The sequence below is a fragment of the Chaetodon auriga genome, chromosome 18 (genome assembly GCF_051107435.1).
Source record: "Chaetodon auriga isolate fChaAug3 chromosome 18, fChaAug3.hap1, whole genome shotgun sequence".
Classification (NCBI taxonomy): Eukaryota; Metazoa; Chordata; class Actinopteri; order Chaetodontiformes; family Chaetodontidae; genus Chaetodon; species Chaetodon auriga.
Window position 1 is genome coordinate 5546124 of NC_135091.1, and position 21787 is coordinate 5567910.

Here is a 21787-nt window from a genome sequence, read left to right on the forward strand (position 1 = left end):
GGTAACCTACCATCGCTGCACATGAGGTTTCCCCTCAACAACAACCCTGCTGTTGTCTCGCTCAGTCTGTTCTCTCACAGGAGCTTGTGACATTCCTCTCTGGTTTGCTGAAAATGGCAAAATGGCAGAGGACACAGAGAGCCTAAAACAAAACAGCATCGTATAAATGATCCTGTTTTAATCCATCACAGTGGGTCCATAGTGGTCTGCTTGGAGCCATTGTTGAGAAACAGCTCAGGGTCAACATGTGAAGGTGTGAGAATGAAGGAATGACTTATTCCAAAGATGGATTTCTTTAACATGAGCAAGTCAACAGAAGCACTGTGAAAGAAACCTCTCTGGAACAGGACTATAATCATCATGTTTTAGAATAATGACTATTATAGTGCAAAATAAGAACATAAATTTAAAAAAAAAACAAACAAACAAACACACATTTTACTGAGCCTAAGACTTAACTTCCTGCATCGTGTGATGCACAACTGTGTTGATAAAGTTGGATGTGGTGGGAGGGGTCGTCTTTGTCTCCTTCTCCAGAATCAAACTCCTTTTTTGATGCAGGCTACATTGTTAATAAAACCCCAGAGAAAACACTTGCATCATCAAAGTAAATTCAGTTCCCTTCGAAACAGGCAACAGCACCTCCAAGGTTTTGAACTTTAATATGGGGCCAAAATGGTAACAGTGGGATTAACCCTATTAAAATGGATGTTTTAATTTCACAATCTTTCATCATGAAAGCTCTCTTTCCCGCCTGCTTCACATTATACTGTATCTGACAAAAAATATCTCATGTTTACTGTGTGTTGGAAACATCAGAGATAAATGCAGGAAGGCTGAGCTGCCACTCGATGCCAACATTTGCACAAACTGAATTCTGGGAGACAAATGAACCAGTGTTATGAAACACAGTTTGGTGTAAGAGGAGGCTCGATAATGACGGGCTGAAACATGCTGATGCAATCATTCTTCACTTTTATTAATGAGGATATTTTTAATATCAATCAATACAAATCAGGATGAGACAACTGCATACAGGATCCTATAGAAAACGGTCATATTAATGTTCACTGTAATCACCCGACACTCATTTAGTTTTTCAAGATCTGTTTGTACAGTAAAATATTTTTTTAACAGTAACAACATAATAACACCACTCTAAGTCAAGAAAACCCAAATTTAATTATTAGCCCTTTTCCAAGCTCAAACAAAACAATAAAAGTGTTATCAGCGACAGTGAGGATTCAGAATGACAGTACTGCATTTGACACTGAGGCGCACGATGAGCTTCATTTACACATGATTAGTTATCGTCACATTACGTTACGCAGGTCGTTGTCACAGCAGATATTTGTCATTGTAGTAATTAATAACAGTAATGATGGCTGCATTCCCTTTCAGTTCCAGGCGCCTGGTATAGTGCATGCTCCCTCGAATGAATTAGAAGTACTAACTTCACTTTGTGATCAAGAATATCTGCTGCCAAAGAGAATCTTATCTGAATACATGTGATCCATGGCACACTGAAGCTTATTCAGTTGGAAACAAGGCGAGCCGAGTTTGTTTCAGGTTTAGAAACGTCATTAAACCAAAGCTTCAACACCGGAATGCTTATACAGTGTCGTTTAATACCCCCTTTACAACTTCATTCATTAGAACCTAAAGGCAAAGCTAAGCATAGCTACGGACGGACATTCTGGGAGCTTGATGCACTTGATTCAGCATTGCTTGCTAAGAAGTGCTCTTGTTGCCCAAGTGGCTCTTGAAGAACTCCTGGACTTTTTCCCACAGGTCCAGCTGAGCCTCAGAGTGGGCTTTTGGCTCTCCACCAAACAAGACCTCCCTCTGTACTGCTGCATGATATGCGGACAGACAGAGCGGCGTGTGAGGGACATCCAAAAGGTGTCCAGCTTTAGGGTATGTTACCACCTTAAAAGACTCTTTGCCGTGATTTCTCAGAATTTCAGCAGCCCGCTTGGCAGAAAGTGCACTGTTCCAGTTGTGGTCATCTTCAGAAACGGCAAACAGGAACTGGCAACTTGCACGTTCAATTGGAAACAATGACGCCCTGTTCTCTTCCAAGATGGGGTCTGTTGTGGCATCGTGTATGTCCATAAGGCCGGAGTCTGAGATTTTAATATTCTTATAGACAGGAGTAAGTGAAGGTATAACAATGTCCTTGTAGCGTATGGGAAGAAAAGAATTTGCAACACAAGCATTAATGCAGACGGTCGCTGAGATGCCAGAGAGGAAAGAGGACATTGCCAAAGCCATACAGCCACTGTGTGAGATTGACATGATGCCAATCCCAGGACCTTGAACCTGCACAGAGAATTACTGTGTTAATGATCTTGTTTGGTATAGCTAAGCTTAAATAAACTGGGGTAATCCATCAATAGTTTCACTTTAAAACATGTCAGAAAATGCTCAAAATGTCCATTAAAAATTCCGAAAGCCCAACGAGTCATCTTCAGTTTCCCTGCCTTAGACAAACACTCTGACGCCTGAAGACATTGAATTTATTACCATAAATTTTCAGAAGCAGGAAGCAGGAACTTGAGAATATTTGGCTGCAGATCAATTATCTGTCCATTGACTAATGGATTAATTAACTGATCATTTCAGCTCTAGAAGTACCTTAAAGAAAAAAGTAGAAAGTAGACGGCAGATAGCAACATTAACACAGTAGATATAAATATGGGCTTTTATCTCCGACACACTGTCAACATCACATGTGGGGATAAAATAGATTCACTACTAACCTCTGGCTGTGTCCTGAGATATGTCACAGCCTCTTCAAAGTACTCCAAATCAAAGCTTTCTGGTTTTTTTGGTAAACCCTTGTAGCCTAAATAGGCCAGTGCCAGAACAACAAAGCCATTACTTGCCAGGAGGCTGGCTCTGGGCTCAGTAAGACCTCCACCAAGTGTGTACATATCCACTATTCCTGGGAATGGGCCCTTTCCTGGTGACAGAAAGAGAATAAAAAGGGAGAGTTGAATAGTTGAATAGAATACCGACATCTCTCAGACTTCTATGGATCTTCCTCAGTGCTCATTGCTCACAGTACACAACTAACCTGGTGGTACAAAGAGGACTCCTCGAATTCTTCCCTCTTCCACAGGTATTCTCTTCATCCCCTCTACCATGAACCCTCTCTCGTTGGTTTCAGAGGCTAACAGCTTGCCGGTCTCTCCACTCAGTGCTTCTATCTCCACCAGGGTTGGGCTGAGCACATTCTTCTTCAGGAGTTTACTGTGCGGGATCTCTGGTGCCAGGGACCAAAACAAACCCATAGGCTCCACTCCGGTGTAACTTCCTCCCAGAGAGGGCGCACAGCAGACGTCCACCTGGCCATTTTCATCCGCTTTGTACTGGGCCGAAGCCTTGAAAATCGTCCCTCTGTCATCCACCAGTCTGGACCTCAGTTCAACTGGTTTGTGAGGAGCAAGTCCCTCTACTTTTATCTGCACCTGATTATTGAAGAGACAACGAGCGCTGGGGAGAATTCTCAGGCGGATCTGTGAGGAGGCCATGTCCTTTCCCTTTACCGTGATACAGCTATGCTGTCAGTACGACTGTCAGAGAAATCAAGAATTACATGAATGTCAAGTGTTACTGAGAAGCTTTGCTGCAAGGATGTGCACCAATAACCAGTGATCTTTAGAGTGACGCATGCACCTGAGCTCATGCATGCATAATTTACCTGCACAACATTTGCACTCACCTATTTATAATTGGGGCAGAGACATTTACGAAAGTACTGAAATTCATAGAACTTAGAACAGTAGAATGCCTCAAATGCCACAAACCTTGTTTTCTATTTTTACAATTTGTTTTACACGTGCGCCATGAGGAGTGCCCGGAGCCTGGGCACAAAATATTCACAGTCAAGTCATGAACATGATGCATTCTGCAAAAAATATAGGAAGGCACTGAGAGTTATCCTGCACAGACATGCTGGGGCATTTCTTACCACTGCTGGGCTACTTGTGGAGATGATGATGATGATAATGATGGCATGCAAGAGAAATTCTACAAAATGCTATGCAGAGATGTCAATGAAGATGTAAGACGGGCACAGGTAGGCAATGCGTGCAGCTGCCAGCGATGAGGTGATGATCTGCCGGTAAATATGTTGCATTAGGAAAAAACATGGTGTAATAATCATACATCAGAGCACAGAGAAATAACCAGCCGAGGGTGCATGTCCCATCATTCCCCATGGCGGATGCATGGAAAGAAATCCGTGCGCAGGGAGCCTGACTGGATGCTGCTCTTTGATACCCGGTGCACCTAAAACCACACCGGGTTGCCAAGTGTCCATTCCGGGAACGAAGCTTGCAGCAGCGGGAACACACCAGCATCACCTCTCGCCGTCCATTAAAGCAGATTGAGTGTGTCAGGCTGTTACTCCCGCTGCCAGTCGCACTGTCAGACGCTGTTTATTGGTAGACTGAGTGGTGTGGGGAGCCCGCGACTGAATATCTCACAGCGTGAGGTGCAAGACTGGAGAGGAGAGCCCCTCCTCTTCTCATGGCACCAAGAAACTCCACTGAATCTTATGAATGACAAAGAAGAGGGAGGAAGAGGAGTGTGAGCAAATGATGCACTGATCAGTGATAAGACAGGCACACCTCCCACAGAGGTCATCACCCAAACACACAGAAGTCTGCTTCTTCTCAGAAAAAATCCTGTTAAACAATTTAGACAATTTTTACAATGAGGAGCACTGCCAATCTGTGTTAACCCCAGAAGGTTGTTCTCAGCCACAGACAGGTAACCTACCATCGCTGCACATGAGGTTTCCCCTCAACAACAACCCTGCTGTTGTCTCACTCAGTCTGTTCTCTCACAGGAGCTTGTGACATTCCTCTCTGGTTTGCTGAAAATGGCAAAATGGCAGAGGACACAGAGAGCCTAAAACAAAACAGCATCATATAAATGATCCTGTTTTAATCCATCACAGTGGGTCCATAGTGGTCTGCTTGGAGCCATTGTTGAGAAACAGCTCAGGGTCCACACGTGAAGGTGTGAGAATGAAAGAATGACTTATTCCAAAGATGGATTTCTTTAACATGAGCAAGTCAACAGAAGCACTTTTGAACTTTAATATGGGACCAAAACTGCAACAGTGGGATTAACTGTGTTAAAATGGATGTTTTAGTTTCACAATCTTTCATCATGAAAGCTCTCTTTCCTGTCTGCTTCACATTATACTGTATCTGACAAAAAATATCTCACGTTTACTGTGTGTAGGAAACATCAGAGATAAATGCAGGAAGGCTGAGCTGCCACTAGATGCCAACATTTGCACAAACTGAATTCTGGGAGACAAATGAACCAGTGTTATGAAACACAGTTTGGTGTAAGAGGAGGCTCGATAATGACGGGCTGAAACATGCTGATGCAATCATTCTTCACTTTTATTAATAAGGATATTTTTAATACCATCAGTACAAATCAGGATGAGACAAATGTATAAAGGATCACATAGAAAATGGTCATATTAATGTTCACTGTAATCACCCGACACTCATTTAGTTTTTAAAGATATGTTTGTACAGTGAAGTATTTTTTTAACAGTAACAAAACCCAAATTTAATTATTAGCCCTTTTCCAAGCTCAAACAAAACAATAAAAGTGTTATCAGCGACAGTGAGGATTCAGAATGACAGTACTGCATTTGACACTGAGGCGCACGATGAGCTTCATTTACACGATTAGTTATCGTCACATTATGTTACGCAGGTTGTTGTTACAGCAGATATTTATCATTGTAGTAATTAATAACAGTAATGATGGCTGCATTCCATTTCAGTTTCAGGCGCCTGGTATAGTGCATGCTCCCTTGAATGAACTAGAAGTATTAACTCCACTTTGTGATCAAGAATATCTGCTGCCAAAGAGAATCTTATCTGAATACATGTGACCCATGGCACACTGAAGCTTATTCAGTTGGAAACAAGGCGAGCCGAGTTTGTTTCAGGTTTAGAAACATCATTAAACCAAAGCTTCAACACAGGAATGCTTATACAGTGTCGTTTAATACCCCCTTTACAACTTCATTCATTAGAACCTAAAGGCAAAGCTAAGCATAGCTACGGACGGACATTCTGGGAGCTTGATGCACTTGATTCAGCTTTGCTTGCTAAGAAGTGCTCTTGTTGCCCAAGTGGCTCTTGAAGAACTCCTGGACTTTTTCCCACAGGTCCAGCTGAGCCTCAGAGTGGGCTTTTGGCTCTCCACCAAACAATACCTCACTCCCTACTGCTGCATGATATGCGGACAGACAGAACGGCGTGTGAGGGACATCCAAAAGGTGTCCAGCTTTAGGGTATGTTACCACCTTAAAAGTCTCTTTGCTGTGATTTCTCAGAATTTCAGCAGCCCGCTTGGCAGAAAGTGCACTGTTCCAGTTGTGGTCATCTTCAGAAACGGCAAACAGGAACTGGCAACTTGCACGTTCAATTGGAACCAATGACGCCCTGTTCTCTTCCAAGATGGGGTCTGTTGTGGCATCGCATATGTCTATAAGCCCGGAGTCTGAGTTTTTTATATTCTTATAGACAGGAGTAAGTGGTGGTATAACAATGTCCTTGTAGCGTATGGGAAGAAAAGAATTTGCAACATAAGCATTAATGCAGACGGTCGCTGAGATGCCAGAGAGGAAAGAGGACATTGCCAAAGCCATACAGCCACTGTGTGAGATTGACATGATGCCAATCCCAGGACCTTGAACCTGTACAGAGAATTACCGTGTTAATGATCTTGTTTGGTATAGCTAAGCTTAAATAAATTGGGGTAATCCATCAATAGTTTCACTTTAAAACATGTGAGAAAATGCTCAAAATGTCCATTAAAAATTCCTAAAAGCCCAACGAGTCATCTTCAGTTTCCCTGCCTTAGACAAACACTCTGACGCCTGAAGACATTGAATTTTTTACCATAAATTATCAGAAGCAGGAAGCAGGAACTTGAGAATATTTGGCTGCAGATCAATTATCTGTCCATTGACTAATGGATTAATTAACTGATCATTTCAGCTCTAGAAGTACCTTAAAGAAAAAAGTAGAAAGTAGACGGCAGATAGCAACATTAACACAGTAGATATAAATATGGGCTTTTATCTCCGACACACTGTCAACATCACATGTGGGGATAAAATAGATTCACTACTAACCTCTGGCTGTGTCCTGAGATATGTCACAGCCTCTTCAAAGTACTCCAAATCAAAGCTTTCTGGTTTTTTTGGTAAAACCTTGTAGCCTAAATAGGCCAGTGCCAGAACAACAAAGCCATTACTTGCCAGGAGGCTGGCTCTGGGCTCAGTAAGACCTCCACCAAGTGTGTACATATCCACTATTCCTGGGAATGGACCCTTTCCTGGTGACAGAAAGAGAATAAAAAGGGAGAGTTGAATAGTTGAATAGAATACCGACATCTCTCAGACTTCTATGGATCTTCCTCAGCGCTCATTGCTCACAGTACACAACTAACCTGGTGGTACAAAGAGGACTCCTCGAATTCTTCCCTCTTCCACAGGTATTCTCTTCATCCCCTCTACCATGAACCCTCTCTCGTTGGTTTCAGAGGCTAACAGCTTGCCGGTCTCTCCACTCAGTGCTTCTATCTCCACCAGGGTTGGGCTGAGCACATTCTTCTTCAGGAATTTACTGTGTGGGGTCTCTGGTGCCAGGGACCAAAACAAACCCATAGGCTCCACTCCGGTGTAACTTCCTCCCAGAGAGGGCGCACAGCAGACGTCCACCTGGCCATTTTCATCCGCTTTGTACTGGGCCGAAGCCTTGAAAATCGTCCCTCTGTCATCCACCAGTCTGGACCTCAGTTCAACTGGTTTGTGAGGAGCAAGTCCCTCTACTTTTATCTGCACCTGATTATTGAAGAGACAACGAGCGCTGGGGAGAATTTTCAGGCGGATCTGTGAGGAGGCCATGTCCTTTCCCTTTACCGTGATACAGCTATGCTGTCAGTACGACTGTCAGAGAAATCAAGAATTACATGAATGTCAAGTGTTACTGAGAAGCTTTGCTGCAAGGATGTGCACCAATAACCAGTGATCTTTAGAGTGACGCATGCACCTGAGCTCATGCATGCATAATTTACCTGCACAACATTTGCACTCACCTATTTTTAATTGGGGCAGAGACATTTACGAAAGTACTGAAATTCATAGAACTTAGAACAGTAGATTGCCTCAAATGCCACAAACCTTGTTTTCTATTTTTACAATTTGTTTTACACGTGCGCCATGAGGAGTGCCCGGAGCCTGGGCACAAAATATTCACAGTCAAGTCATGAACATGATGCATTCTGCAAAAAATATAGGAAGGCACTGAGAGTTATCCTGCACAGACATGCTGGGGCATTTCTTACCACTGCTGGGCTACTTGTGGAGATGATGATGATGATAATGATGGCATGCAAGAGAAATTCTACAAAATGCTATGCAGAGATGTCAATGAAGATGTAAGACGGGCACAGGTAGGCAATGCGTGCAGCTGCCAGCGATGAGGTGATGATCTGCCGGTAAATATGTTGCATTAGGAAAAAACATGGTGTAATAATCATACATCAGAGCACAGAGAAATAACCAGCCGAGGATGCATGTCCCATCATTCCCCATTGCGGATGCATGGAAAGAAATCCGTGCGCAGGGAGCCTGACTGGATGCTGCTCTTTGACACCCGGTGCACCTAAAACCACGTCGGGTTGCCAAGTGTCCATTCCGGGAACGAAGCTTGCAGCAGCGGGAACACACCAGCATCACCTCTCGCCGTCCATTAAAGCAGATTGAGTGTGTCAGGCTGTTACTCCCGCTGCCAGTCGCACTGTCAGACGCTGTTTATTGGTAGACTGAGTGGTGTGGGGAGCCCGCGACTGAATATCTCACAGCGTGAGGTGCAAGACTGGAGAGGAGAGCCCCTCCTCTTCTCATGGCACCAAGAAACTCCACTGAATCTTATGAATGACAAAGAAGAGGGAGGAAGAGGAGTGTGAGCAAATGATACACTGATCAGTGATAAGACAGGCACACCTCCCACAGAGGTCATCACCCAAACACACAGAAATCTGCTTCTTCTCAGAAAAAATCCTGTTAAACAATTTAGACAATTTTTACAATGAGGAGCGCTGCCAATCTGTGTTAACCCCAGAAGGTTGTTCTCAGCCACAGACAGGTAACCTACCATCGCTGCACATGAGGTTTCCCCTCAACAACAACCCTGCTGTTGTCTCGCTCAGTCTGTTCTCTCACAGGAGCTTGTGACATTCCTCTCTGGTTTGCTGAAAATGGCAAAATGGCAGAGGACACAGAGAGCCTAAAACAAAACAGCATCGTATAAATGATCCTGTTTTAATCCATCACAGTGGGTCCATAGTGGTCTGCTTGGAGCCATTGTTGAGAAACAGCTCAGGGTCCACACGTGAAGGTGTGAGAATGAAAGAATGACTTATTCCAAAGATGGATTTCTTTAACATGAGCAAGTCAACAGAAGCACTGTGAAAGAAACCTCTCTGGAACAGGACTATAATCATCATGTTTTAGAATAATGACTATTATAGTGCAAAATAAGAACATAAATTTTAAAAAAAAACAAACAAACAAACACACATTTTACTGAGCCTAAGACTTAACTTCCTGCATCGTGTGATGCACAACTGTGTTGATAAAGTTGGATGTGGTGGGAGGGGTCGTCTTTGTCTCCTTCTCCAGAATCAAACTCCTTTTTTGATGCAGGCTACATTGTTAATAAAACCCCAGAGAAAACACTTGCATCATCAAAGTAAATTCAGTTCCCTTCGAAACAGGCAACAGCACCTCCAAGGTTTTGAACTTTAATATGGGGCCAAAATGGTAACAGTGGGATTAACCCTATTAAAATGGATGTTTTAATTTCACAATCTTTCATCATGAAAGCTCTCTTTCCCGCCTGCTTCACATTATACTGTATCTGACAAAAAATATCTCACGTTTACTGTGTGTTGGAAACATCAGAGATAAATGCAGGAAGGCTGAGCTGCCACTAGATGCCAACATTTGCACAAACTGAATTCTGGGAGATGAATGAACCAGTGTTATGAAACACAGTTTGGTGTAAGAGGAGGCTCGATAATGACGGGCTGAAACATGCTGATGCAATCATTCTTCACTTTTATTAATAATGATATTTTTAATACCATCAGTACAAATCAGGATGAGAAAAATGTATAAAGGATCACATAGAAAACGGTCATATTAATGTTCACTGTAATCACCCGACACTCATTTAGTTTTTAAAGATCTGTTTGTACAGTAAAGTATTTTTTTAACAGTAACAAAACCCAAATTTAATTATTAGCCCTTTTCCAAGCTCAAACAAAACAATAAAAGTGTTATCAGCAACAGTGAGAATTCAGAATGACAGTACTGCATTTGACACTGAGGCGCACGATGAGCTTCATTTACGCGATTAGTTATCGTCACATTACGTTACGCAGGTTGTTGTTACAGCAGATATTTATCATTGTAGTAATTAATAACAGTAATGATGGCTGCATTCCATTTAGTGGCCTCAGTTCCAGATGTCTGGTATAGTGCATGCTCCCTTGAATGAATTAGAAGTATTAACTCCACTTTGTGATCAAGAATATCTGCTGCCAAAGACAATCTTATCTGAATACATGTGACCCATGGCACACTGAAGCTTATTCACAGTTGGAAACAAGGCGAGCCGAGTTTGTTTCAGGTTTAGAAACATCATTAAACCAAAGCTTCAACACCGGAATGCTTATACAGTGTCCTTTAATACCCCCTTTACAACTTCATTCATTAGAACCTAAAGGCAAAGCTAAGCATAGCTACGGACGGACATTCTGGGAGCTTGATGCACTTGATTCAGCTTTGCTTGCTAAGAAGTGCTCTTGTTGCCCAAGTGGCTCTTGAAGAACTCCTGGACTTTTTCCCACAGGTCCAGCTGAGCCTCAGAGTGGGCTTTTGGCTCTCCACCAAACAATACCTCACTCCCTACTGCTGCATGAAACGTGGACGGACAGAACGGCATGTGAGGGACTTCCAAAAAGTGTCCAGCTTTAGGGTATGTTACCACCTTAAAAGTCTCTTTGCCGTGATTTCTCAGAATTTCAGCAGCCCGCTTGGCAGAAAGTGCACTGTTCCAGTTGTGGTCATCTTCAGAAACGGCAAACAGGAACTGGCAACTTGCACGTTCAATTGGAAACAATGACGCCCTGTTCTCTTCCAAGATGGGGTCTGGTGTGGCATCGCATATGTCTATAAGCCCGGAGTCTGAGAATTTAATATTCTCAAGGACAGGGGTAAGTGGAGGTATAACAATGTCCTTGTAGCGCATGGGAAGCACAGTATTTGCAAGAAAAGCATTAATGCAGACGGTCGCTGAGATGCCAGAGAGGAAAGAGGACATTGCCAAAGCCATACAGCCACTGTGTGAGATTGATATGATGCCAATCCCAGGACCTTGAACCTGCACAGAGAATTACTGTGTTAATGATCTTGTTTGGTATAGCTAAGCTTAAATAAACTGGGGTAATCCATTAATAGTTTCACTTTAAAACATGTATCTCCGATACATTGTCAACATCACATGTGGGGATAAAATAGATTCACTACTAACCTCTGGCTGTGTCCTGAGATATGTCACAGCCTCTTCAAAGTACTCTAAATCCAAGCTTTCTGGTTTTTTTGGTAAACCCTTGTAGCCTAAATAGGCCAGTGCCAGAACAACAAAGCCATTACTTGCCAGGAGGCTGGCTCTGGGCTCAGTAAGACCTCCACCAAATGTGTACATATCCACTATTCCTGGAAATGGGCCCTTTCCTGGTGAAAAGAAGAGAATAAAAAGGGAGAGTTGAATAGTTGAGTAGAACACCGACATCCCTCAAACTTCTATGGATCTTCCTCAGCGCTCATTGCTCACAGTACACAACTAACCTGGTGGTACAAAGAGGACTCCTCGAATTCTTCCCTCTTCCACAGGTATTCTCTTCATCCCCTCTACCATGAACCCTCTCTCGTTGGTTTCAGAGGCTAACAGCTTGCCGGACTCTCCACTCAGTGCTTCTATCTCCACCAGGGTTGGGCTGAGCACATTCTTCTTCAGGAGTTTACTGTGCGGGGTCTCTGGTGCCAGGGACCAAAACAAACCCATAGGCTCCACTCCGGTGTAACTTCCTCCCAGAGAGGGCGCACGGCAGACGTCCACCTGGCCACTTTCATCCGCTTTGTACTGGGCCGAAGCCTTGAAAATCGTCCCTCTGTCATCCACCAGTCTGGACCTCAGTTCAACTGGTTTGTGAGGAGCAAGTCCCTCTACTTTTACCTGCACCCGATTATTGAAGAGACAACGAGCGCTGGGGAGAATTCTCAGGCGGATCTGTGAGGAGGCCATGTCCTTTCGACTGTCAGAGAAATACAAGAACTACATGGATGTCAATTACTGATACTGATCAACATTTTATAGACCACAAACTACTTGACTCACTGAGAAAATAACTACAACGAAAATGGTCTTTTGCAGCCCTACAATCGATGAACGTTTGGCACGCATGACCTGACATTGACAACGTGCCCGAGAGTAACTAACGGAAAGTGAGGGTGACGGAGAAGAGTGCATTCAAGGACACTCCATGTCTGACTGGGTGAAAGGTCATGTTGGGTTAACACAGCTCACAACTCTGCAAAAGCAACAACATGAGCAGCTAGCGAGCAAAACATGAAAGCTAACTTTACACCGTTGATGAGGTCCTCATTTGGATGTGAAGTTAGGTTAATTAACTAGCTAGTTAGCTAAAAGTAACGTTAGCATGGCAAATTTAAGCTTGATTGTCGCTTTTTCTTTTTCTTAGCGGCTTTGTTACGAACAAACTGTACACTAATTTGGGTCAACCTATAAATGTCCGACAATATATTATCTCCCATCAGCCAGAAAGGAGCAGGAAGACATACCTATACACGCCTGGATCTTTTATTTACAATGGAAAGTAAACACAGCCATGAAAGCAGCACATACAAGTCGGAAGCAATTGGACGCAACCACTTTGCCACTGAAGAGGGGGATCAGTTTTAAATCAGCCGCTTTTGGTGTTTGTTTGCTTGTTAGTTTGTTTGTCTTGTGAGTGTACCCCCATCATATAACAGCGCATTAATTTCAATTATGTGTATTAGAATTGCAATCCGAAGCTAAATTTCTGGTAGTTTGACAAGAACAGCACAGCATCAAACCCCTGTGTGTGGAATGAGCTGGTCCACATTTTAGCAGTTGGCCCGTGAAATCAGGTAGTGAGTAAGATAAAATAAACAAACATTGTATTTATTTATTTTTTTTAATGAACATGTTATTTAAATTTTTTAATAAATGAAAAATATTATTTGGTAACAAATACGATCCACTTAGGAGCCTGCACGTGTATGTAGGAAGGTGAAGCAGCCGCTAGATGTCAGCCTTGGCACACAGTGTTAAAATGTGTGAACGCTTGAAAGGTTGGCACGTCTTTTCTGCACAAGGGTAACATTTAATTTACACAGTATATTGTATTTGGGGTATGCCCTAGAGTTATCATCATGAGCACAGTAAGACAAGAAGAGCACATGACAGGAAACTCATTTACACCACATGTTCACCCAATGGAAGAGATAATCTGATAAGATGTTGGACCACCTTGCTGCACATGGCCTGTTTGAATTAATGAGGACAATGGTCGAAGACTGGCCTCAGATGCCTCTTTATCCCCAGGAAAGACCTGCATGTGTCCTGTCAGAGGTTCTTTACAGGACTCAATGACATGTCAAGGTGTTTAGCAGGAGTTTTATCCTCTTAATTAGTGGTTAGCCAGTGCCAGGACTTCCAAACCGTAGACGAAGTGGGAAATTAAGACAATATTGGGGCGGTAACAGAGATTAGGCAGGGAGCCACCCATGTAGAACTGAGAAACTTGTAATCATCTGACAGAGTTTGTGCCAATGAAATTAACTAAAGGCAATCTGCTTTTGGACGTTAAGGCACTGTGGCACCTTCCAACCTGCTCGATTTTACATTTACAGGAGCGCCTCTTAGTCACGGGCTATGAATTTCCCAGCTCAAATTTCCTTCCTGCTTACAACCATTGCATGAAAGGATTTATATGACTGGAGAGGACCTTTGCACCATTTGCTAAGTGCAATAACATCATTACGAGTACACAGACATATTACTTAGGCCAACATTTGAAGGATAGTACATGAAATACATAAAAGTAGAAGGACAACATAGGTAAAGCTGTAAATTAAATATACTGTACATGTCAAGAATAGCTTCATTAAACTCCATGAGCCATACAAATTCTTGTCAATAAAATATTACACCATAAAAAAGCTTGCTTCTGCTTGCTAAATATTAAGAGGAGCGTAGTTTCTTCCAGGCAGCATAAGCTCCATAAAATGTTCTAGACACTGTGTCTACAGTGAAAATGACTAAGAGGGTAAAGGACAGGTTACTGTACACTCAAGCCAGTTTATATCATCCTAGTTAGCATTTCTCTATCATAAATCCTGTTTGGATGTCATAGCTTCCCTATATAACCCATTCATTTTCTATAGAACAACTACTCGTCATGTGTGGATGACATGATTGATTAAATGTTTTCTGATCTCTGGCTTTAGGAGAGAGGGTATGGGCTAGGGATTTCAGAAATATGTGACTGCCTCTTTTGATATTTCTCTGCAATGACGCATTATGTTTTGCAAGGTCAAAGTACAGCATGAACTACGGTTCAGTACGATGAGAGATCTCACTTTTTCTCCCCTCTGAGTGAATGAAAGTAACATTTCCACCCACTTGTTCTCTTCTATCTTCCATCTGCAGGCACTTTGTGTAAATGCAGCGGAGAACTGTATATTACGTAATGAAATGTACCTATTCTGTATAAGCACATTTAGATCATGTGTCTATTCATTTATCACCTTTTGGTTTCAACAACTATTCATCTAAGTGTATATCTAATGCATATGCACACTGAGATGATGCCCTCTCCAGCGGCAACAGCTACAAATGAAAACCACATCAGAGGATGCAGTGAAACATCCTAGAGGCAACAAGCAAGACTTTGTGTGAACTGTCAGAGATTAAAGAGATATTGAAATCACAGTAAGAACCTTTCAGGTGCAGCTATAGGTGCTGGCAGATAAGCATTTTAGTTCGGTTTGGTTGACAACATTCTATTAAATTCATAAAATGCAGCATATCAGACTTTGTCAGGAATACAACAAAAAGTCTTGAATTTATTTCCCTCTTTGTCCCTGGTGTTTACACAGTCCATCAACCCCTATCAAGATGGAGACAGGCATCCGATGTCTGACATTAAAACACTTATTAAGAGGGACTAGAGAGCTAGAAAATTTGACTTACATGAGCAAACCCAGGAGCAAACAAATCCCTTTTCTTCAGGAAGCAGACAAAAAGCACATCATACAACATGAACTATTTTGTATTTTTGATTTTGAATTTCAGTGGTAAAACAGGTAAACAGGAATACATGACCTTTTTTTTTTATTCAAAGGTCTTTTTCACCATAATCTAAGTTAAATTATGCTCACCAATATTAAATGATGATGGAGTATGGTGACAAAATGAGAAAATCAAGAAAAATAAGTAGCTGTTTTTTGTCACTGTACAAGAGGTAATTTGATAAAGATAGTAATATTCTCTGCAAATTTGTTTTCTTTATATAAACAGTTGATTGTCTCAGAACGATCATCGACTGGAGGTCGTTTATCCTCTTCTTTCAATTTCAGTATTACATCTTGGCATCCCAGTCATTCAGCAGCTAAAATTCAGCAGATAATCACACAATATAACTATACATGTCTGGAAAATCCGCTATTACGGCGCATACACCATAATCCATGCAATTTTTAGTATCTGGGTTATTTATTGTTCTGAATTTTGGTGTATTTTTTCTTTTTCTTTTATTTTTTTCTTGTTTTCTGTACATTCTTTTGTCTCCCCCCGCTAAATTCTGTGCTTTTATTTTGAAGTCCAGCCTTGTGGTTGGCTTGACAGATTAGGATCCGCCCTTTTAACGGGGTAGCCATGGAGACCGCGCGAGAGCGAGGCAGCTGCTAGAGTTCTCACAGCGACTGTTTCCGCACACCTAGAATAAAGAGCTGGCGAGCCGAGGACGGGGAACAACACGGCAGTGCTGACGGAAGTAGACGACGAAGACATTAGATTTTTGTATTACCGTGCCACATTCTGCTTTGGGTGTAGCCATTTTAACGACCGTTAATGCCTCGAATGTGAAGCAGTGAGAGGAGGGCTCGCCGCTGGTAACCTTTACGTTGGTGAGTCTGTTTTTTTTTTTTTTTTTTTTTCGCAAGCTAAGCACACATAGGCCACTACGAGGTCTCCTGCTGTCTTTCTGTCTGCGTCCACCTCTATTTGTTGGCTTCCTAATTAAAAACAGGAAACAAGTGGCCCAAGCTAGAGCAATATTTAGAGCAACATTAAGAATAATGTCAGTTTTGTGTTTGTCAACTAACCTAGCGAAGTGTGTTAATTAGGCTAGTCATGATCAGCCACAAACGTTGATAACCGTTAACGTTGAGGTAACTAACCTAAATTATGACAGGTCTGCCGCATTCAGTTGGCTGGAAGTCTTTACCAGCTAACATCCCTTGCTTGACAAAGTGCTTAGAGATACAATAAGGTAGAAAACCGGCTCTAGAAGCTAGCTCGTTAACACTTAAAATCTGAATTACAGTTTGGTCATGGGAACAAATAATAAGTACAACGCAGCTGCTCTCACGGCTGAAAAACGTTGTCGCATAACGTCTGAATCACATACGGCGTATAAACATCAGACTAGCTGAAACAAAGCTCGAGCAATCGTATGTGTTTCTGTGTTAGAATGGGTTTGCTTTGGTTTTGTCTTTGTTTTTGTCCAACTGTGTGTGTGTGTGTGTGTGTGTGTGTGTGTGTGTGTGTGTGTGTCGTCCTGGCAGCCCACCACACTCTTTGTTTAAATGGCTCGCAGTACAGTTGTTGCACGTGTCGAAGCGTGTGACTCTGCTTTAGAGCTGCTACGAAGCCAGTTGTCCACGTTTCATGGAGTTGCAGGGGTGTATCAGTGTGGAGGGTCTCTCTCTGTGCTGAGAACAGCCCAACACTGTAATTTCCTACTGCCCTCGCTTCTGTTCCAGTAAAAGTTTTGAGTCGTTTCCTGTTAGCTGCGTAGGATAAGACATGACACTTCACGTAGCAAAGGGCAGGCAAGTCCAAATGTGAGCTGTTGCTTATCATCATAATGGAGAACAAAGATCAAAACATTGTGAGAGACCCTTAAAGTCAGGGAGAGGCAGGTATCGAGGCGTCTCATATAGGACTGACTAATGTTTTGATCGTATCTTGGTGCACCACATGTTGTTGGTGTGGAATATATAATGTATTCTGTGAGACAATATAGTTTTATTATTTCAGATTTTGCCACACAATCGTTCTGTGATCCCTGCTTGATGGGAACATTGGATTTTATGGATTTTAGAACTGCCTTGATGTGTCAGAGTTTACATTATTGTGTCAGGGTATTAACTGTATTATCACACAAAGGCACATTTACCATGTTGTAGGATTTTATCTATACTGCACCACACTGTGCCTGCTTCGGTTATTTCCTGACGTTTTATGCTGTTAAATTCTATATTTCTGTTCTACTTTATTTTTATCGTTCGCCAAACCCAGTAAATATTTAGACGCAGCTTGTTTTTGCTGCACACCATGAGTCCTTTTTTTATGGCTTGATTCAATCCAAAATATGTTTTCCTTTGCGGAACTGATTAAATTTTCTAAGTGTCACAATCACTCATTTGGCTCCCATTGTTTAGATTGGCGTGTTTTGTTTTGACACATTGTACACACCCCGGCTTTCACAGAGGAGCTAGCAGATATACAATGCGCAGCCTTAATGGTTCTCAATTTAAAACCCATTGTGTTGCTGCAGTGAGATTTTTATAACTCTCGGTCCAGCATTCAGAGGCTTTTTCTGTTTGACAACATAGTTTAGAGAAAACATCTTGTGAGTAAAGATAAGAACACTGCATTTGGCTTCAGTCCCATTCTCAGATTTCCCTACCTTTCACCACTGTCAACATAACATGACAGTGTTTCTCTCGTTTTTAGTGTGCTTCTCTCTCCTTGTGTTTTTACTTTCCACTCTGTTTCTTTCTCTTCTCCATCTTTCTGTCTGTTTCTGCCCCCCTTCCTTGCGGCAGTACAGAGGGATGCTCGGGTGCTGTGGGGCTTAACACTACATAATACTTCATAACAAAGGGTCCTTTCTGTGCTGCCATGCAGAGCCCCATCTCTGGGCTCCCTCCGCAGGCTCAGACGGGCTCTACCATCAGCAGTAGCATTGGGGCCTATCGGGTGGAAATCTCCTCCCGGCTGTTTCTTTGGCATACTGAGTGCTCTCTGTTCCCGGACCACATGCCTGTGCTGCTGCTCTCCTTGGCTCCCTTTGCATTCCAGGAGCCCCGGGCAGCTGAAAAACTGCAGTAGCAGCCTGCTGGCTGGCTGGTTGTCTCACTGGTGTCTGAAGTGGAGACTTGCATAGTTTTTTTCCCAAGGTAGTGGACTAACCAGACCAAGTATTTATGGTGTAAAAACCTCTACTGTCTTATTGCAGTGGGTTGAAGCATGACCTACACAACTGGAAAATAGCATTGCTATTTTTAGAAATGTCATTTAGGGCTGCAACTAACAATTATTTTCATTAGTGATTATATTTGTTGAGCCAACAGTTAAAACCCCAAATGTATTGAATTAATATAAAACAGGCAAAAACAACTGGCTGCAATTAGTAAATTTAGCATTGTTGCTTGATAAATGACTTTAACCATTATATTGATAACCAAAATAGGCCGCAACGCAACCCTGGATAAGCAGCATAAGATAGATGGATTATCAATCAATCACTTCATCTCTAGTTTTATTTGAGTGATACTGTTGATATTCACTTTCAGAAAAGAGACAGTGGCTCTGTAAAAATGATATATTGATATATATATATGCCACAAGTGCATGAAGAGGCAAGACGAGTCATCCAACGAAACTGGTGTTACTAGTTCTACTTTACAGATGAAGGACTGGAGTATGTTGTACAATACCCCAAATCTGCAGCTCACTGTCAGACAGTCAGATTAACAGGACAGTGTGAAATGACATTCTTAAGAAGGAAATACCACCACAACCAGAGCAAAGCTGCTCTGAAGATGTCCACTTTGAGAAGCTGTGTTGAAATCAAACATCATGCCAGGTCAAATCAGAACGATGATGTGCTGTTGTAATTTACAAATTTATGAAGAGCAACACATCTTTGTTATGCCTGAATTTACCCCCATTGGTGTACACTTATATTGAATAATTAGTACATTTGTTTTTCTTATTTAATATTTTGGTAGCTAACCTTCTAATTATTAATTTGTCCCAGCCACACAGAGCTTTATTTTGTATGAAACAAGGAACATGTCACTTTTTCTCTTGTGTGGTTCAAGGCAGTGTTTGCCCTTCTTGCAACATCTGTGCACACGGGCTGCTGTGCTTCATGCCATAACATGTTCTTTATCAAATCTGTGAAGTCAGTCTAGATGACCTTACCTTTAAGCCCTTTTTATATTCCTTTAATAGCCTCTTTGTTGGGTGCTTCAGGTCTGATAAGCATGATATTCTGTCATCTGTCCTGTTTCAGTGACACTAATATAACTGAGAGTAGTTGTAATGCAATAATGGCTTGAATGTCAATCATTTAAAATGACTTTGAAATGGTACTGATAGCTGTTTAAACTTGCACTGTTTGACTGTACACACACCAATGTCATTACAGGCCCTAAACTGTGATTTGGATACGCTAATGTTACCTGGCTGCATGCAGCTGCTGGCAGGAAGTGTTTGTTTATGTGGTTTTGAACAGAATTTGTTCCAGGAACCAAGGAAACTGAATCTAAATCTGTTGAAGTTTAAAATAGCTGCACAGTTTTTAATGTGATGTGTCCAGCTTTGCATTTTCAGTGCTGCCAAACAGGAAACATGCACACTGTTAGTTACAAAGTTGACGCCCAAACTTATAGTATTTCTTTTCTTTTATTTTCAAACTGCCTGCTGTGTGAGTAATCAATGAAATGCATGAACGGAGGGCATTAAAAGATCTGCAAAAAAAGCCTCCGAGCTAGCTTGTTCGAGCTGATTAGAATGCTGTATTTTGTGGGATACCTTAGCACAACGTTAATGACTTTCTCCTTTCACAGATGCTCTTGTGCGAAAGCAATTAAGCTAATTCTGCTTAAGTTTTCACTTTACAAACATACCGGCCGGTCAATACTCTGCCCTCCGCTCTCTCCGGAGGTCAGTCCTGCATTTTAAGTGCCGTCCCAAGTGGTTATTTACATCCCAACAAGCGCCTTTGAGCAAAACACGTGTTTGTTTTCCTGCCTTTGACTTTTATTTGCTGATATTTCTAAGACATTCATCTGGCACGAACATCATCTGAGTTAACATTGGGCCTCTCTATAACCCAGGCGTTAGCAGCAGTGTGTAGCAAATGAGAAAACGTCTATGAATCAAACGGCTGGCACAGGTCCCCTGCATGTGTTTTTGACTGTCTGCCCTTTGGCTCAATGCAGTGCCCAAACTGTTCTGCCAAAACCAACTTGCGTCACTCTCTCCCACTGACCTGCACTGCATGCAGGTATGCCTCTCCATCCTACACTTGTGGACACTGGAAAGGTGGCAAGCAGTAGGGGGCTCTGCTCTTGTGTGTGTTGGAAAATTTCGGTCATTTTTTCTTGATTGTTGGTAATTTAAAATGTAGCTTCCTTATTAATTTGCATACTATGTTTGGGTGGCTGCTTACATCTTTGGCTTTGTGACTTTGTGACTTTAAACAACAATTGGCTTTCAAAATAGTTGCTGTTTCCATTGATCGACTAATTATTTCAGCTTTCTGCAGTATATACACTGTCACGCAACCATATAGTGTATGCGCATGTGTGTCTACAGCTACTTCCCTCATTACAGCAGTTCCGGGTCGTCGGTGGCACTGCCAGTGGCCACGTAGCGGATCTGCAATCAAATTCACAGCGCTCTAAGTGCAGCCATGCCATTACTGTAGCCATTAGCTCAGCAGCCTTGTGTAACTGTAATGGGCCCTCTGCCCTCTCTTGAGGATATCTGCCTGCCAGCATGCTAGTTCCTTACAAAATGCAACTACTGCTACTTCTTCCCAGTCTCTGTGTAGCAATGTGACCGAGACAATGTGCACCTGCATCTCATTTATATAATGACAGTGTGCGTCTTGTCCTGTACCCCCAATCAACCAACAAATGCTTTTAGGAAGTTAGTCTTGTTGGTATCATGGAGAGGTATTTGTGAGGAGAGGATGAGGGTGTTATTGTCTGTGTGCATATGGATGTATTTTTCCTCGCTCTGATGCTGTTTAAAGGTGTCTCACAGTAACTCTTTATCTCCTCTCTGCTTTTCTCTGCTGTCGTCCAGCTGTTCTGGGAACACAGCGTTTGATTCCTGGTGCAAGGAACAAAACATAAGCATCTTAGGTTTATGGTTTGCATGTCATACAGTGTGTTGGCCATATTAGCAGCTAGAGAATATAGCAGATATTTCGGAAAGTAGCATGTGATGGAGTTTACATAATGTATCTATCAAACTCTGTCCCTTGTAACAATCTGCAGCATATGGCAGAGTAGCATCACAGCTGAGCACACGGC

At 42.3% G+C, this 21787-nt stretch overlaps 4 protein-coding genes across 6 annotated transcripts in view; 1 reads left to right on the forward strand and 3 right to left on the reverse strand.

The window, feature by feature from the left end:
• Positions 1-956: 956 nt before the first annotated feature.
• On the reverse strand, positions 957-4482 carry LOC143336394 (acyl-coenzyme A thioesterase 1-like). The gene is made up of 4 exons (XM_076756539.1): positions 4174-4482; positions 3080-3578; positions 2763-2965; positions 957-2322 (listed from the first exon to the last, which is right to left on the reverse strand). The coding sequence occupies exons 2-4, from the start codon at positions 3534-3536 to the stop codon at positions 1732-1734; spliced, it is 1251 nt and encodes a 416-aa protein (XP_076612654.1). The 5' UTR covers positions 3537-3578; positions 4174-4482; the 3' UTR covers positions 957-1731.
• Positions 4483-5402: 920 nt separating this feature from the next.
• LOC143336428 (acyl-coenzyme A thioesterase 1-like) lies at positions 5403-8724 on the reverse strand. 2 transcript variants are annotated; one of them, XM_076756580.1, is made up of 4 exons: positions 8595-8724; positions 7501-7999; positions 7184-7386; positions 5403-6742 (listed from the first exon to the last, which is right to left on the reverse strand). In XM_076756580.1, the coding sequence occupies exons 2-4, from the start codon at positions 7955-7957 to the stop codon at positions 6152-6154; spliced, it is 1251 nt and encodes a 416-aa protein (XP_076612695.1). In that variant the 5' UTR covers positions 7958-7999; positions 8595-8724; the 3' UTR covers positions 5403-6151. The 2 variants fall into 2 exon arrangements, with proteins under 2 accessions (XP_076612695.1, XP_076612696.1); XM_076756581.1 differs by lacking the exon at positions 8595-8724 and having other exon boundaries at positions 7501-8151.
• A 1437-nt stretch (positions 8725-10161) lies between these two features.
• acot20 (acyl-CoA thioesterase 20) lies at positions 10162-13061 on the reverse strand. Of its 2 annotated transcripts, none has more exons than XM_076755609.1 (4): positions 12983-13061; positions 11969-12435; positions 11652-11854; positions 10162-11501 (listed from the first exon to the last, which is right to left on the reverse strand). In XM_076755609.1, the coding sequence occupies exons 2-4, from the start codon at positions 12423-12425 to the stop codon at positions 10911-10913; spliced, it is 1251 nt and encodes a 416-aa protein (XP_076611724.1). In that variant the 5' UTR covers positions 12426-12435; positions 12983-13061; the 3' UTR covers positions 10162-10910. The 2 variants fall into 2 exon arrangements, with proteins under 2 accessions (XP_076611724.1, XP_076611723.1); XM_076755608.1 differs by having other exon boundaries at positions 11969-12455; positions 12983-13051.
• Positions 13062-16097: 3036 nt separating this feature from the next.
• susd6 (sushi domain containing 6) overlaps positions 16098-21787 on the forward strand; it is a 30876-nt gene continuing 25186 nt past the window's right edge. Inside the window, exon 1 of the mRNA XM_076755665.1 lies at positions 16098-16354. The gene's annotated coding sequence lies outside the window, so the exon portion shown is untranslated. The remainder of the gene's footprint in view (positions 16355-21787) is intronic.

Excerpts from the sequence above, each read along its gene's own strand:
- LOC143336394 (XM_076756539.1), bottom strand. The coding sequence starts at position 3,536 with ATGGCCTCCTCACAGATCCGCCTGAGAATTCTCCCCAGCGCTCGTTGT. Across the intron at positions 2,966-3,079 it reads AGTCCTCTTTGTACCACCAG|GAAAGGGCCCATTCCCAGGA; the intron begins GTTAGTTGTGTA and ends TTCTGTCACCAG. Across the intron at positions 2,323-2,762 it reads ATCTCAGGACACAGCCAGAG|GTTCAAGGTCCTGGGATTGG; the intron begins GTTAGTAGTGAA and ends TTCTCTGTGCAG.
- LOC143336428 (XM_076756580.1), bottom strand. The coding sequence starts at position 7,957 with ATGGCCTCCTCACAGATCCGCCTGAAAATTCTCCCCAGCGCTCGTTGT. Across the intron at positions 7,387-7,500 it reads AGTCCTCTTTGTACCACCAG|GAAAGGGTCCATTCCCAGGA; the intron begins GTTAGTTGTGTA and ends TTCTGTCACCAG. Across the intron at positions 6,743-7,183 it reads ATCTCAGGACACAGCCAGAG|GTTCAAGGTCCTGGGATTGG; the intron begins GTTAGTAGTGAA and ends TTCTCTGTACAG.
- acot20 (XM_076755609.1), bottom strand. The coding sequence starts at position 12,425 with ATGGCCTCCTCACAGATCCGCCTGAGAATTCTCCCCAGCGCTCGTTGT. Across the intron at positions 11,855-11,968 it reads AGTCCTCTTTGTACCACCAG|GAAAGGGCCCATTTCCAGGA; the intron begins GTTAGTTGTGTA and ends TCTTTTCACCAG. Across the intron at positions 11,502-11,651 it reads ATCTCAGGACACAGCCAGAG|GTTCAAGGTCCTGGGATTGG; the intron begins GTTAGTAGTGAA and ends TTCTCTGTGCAG.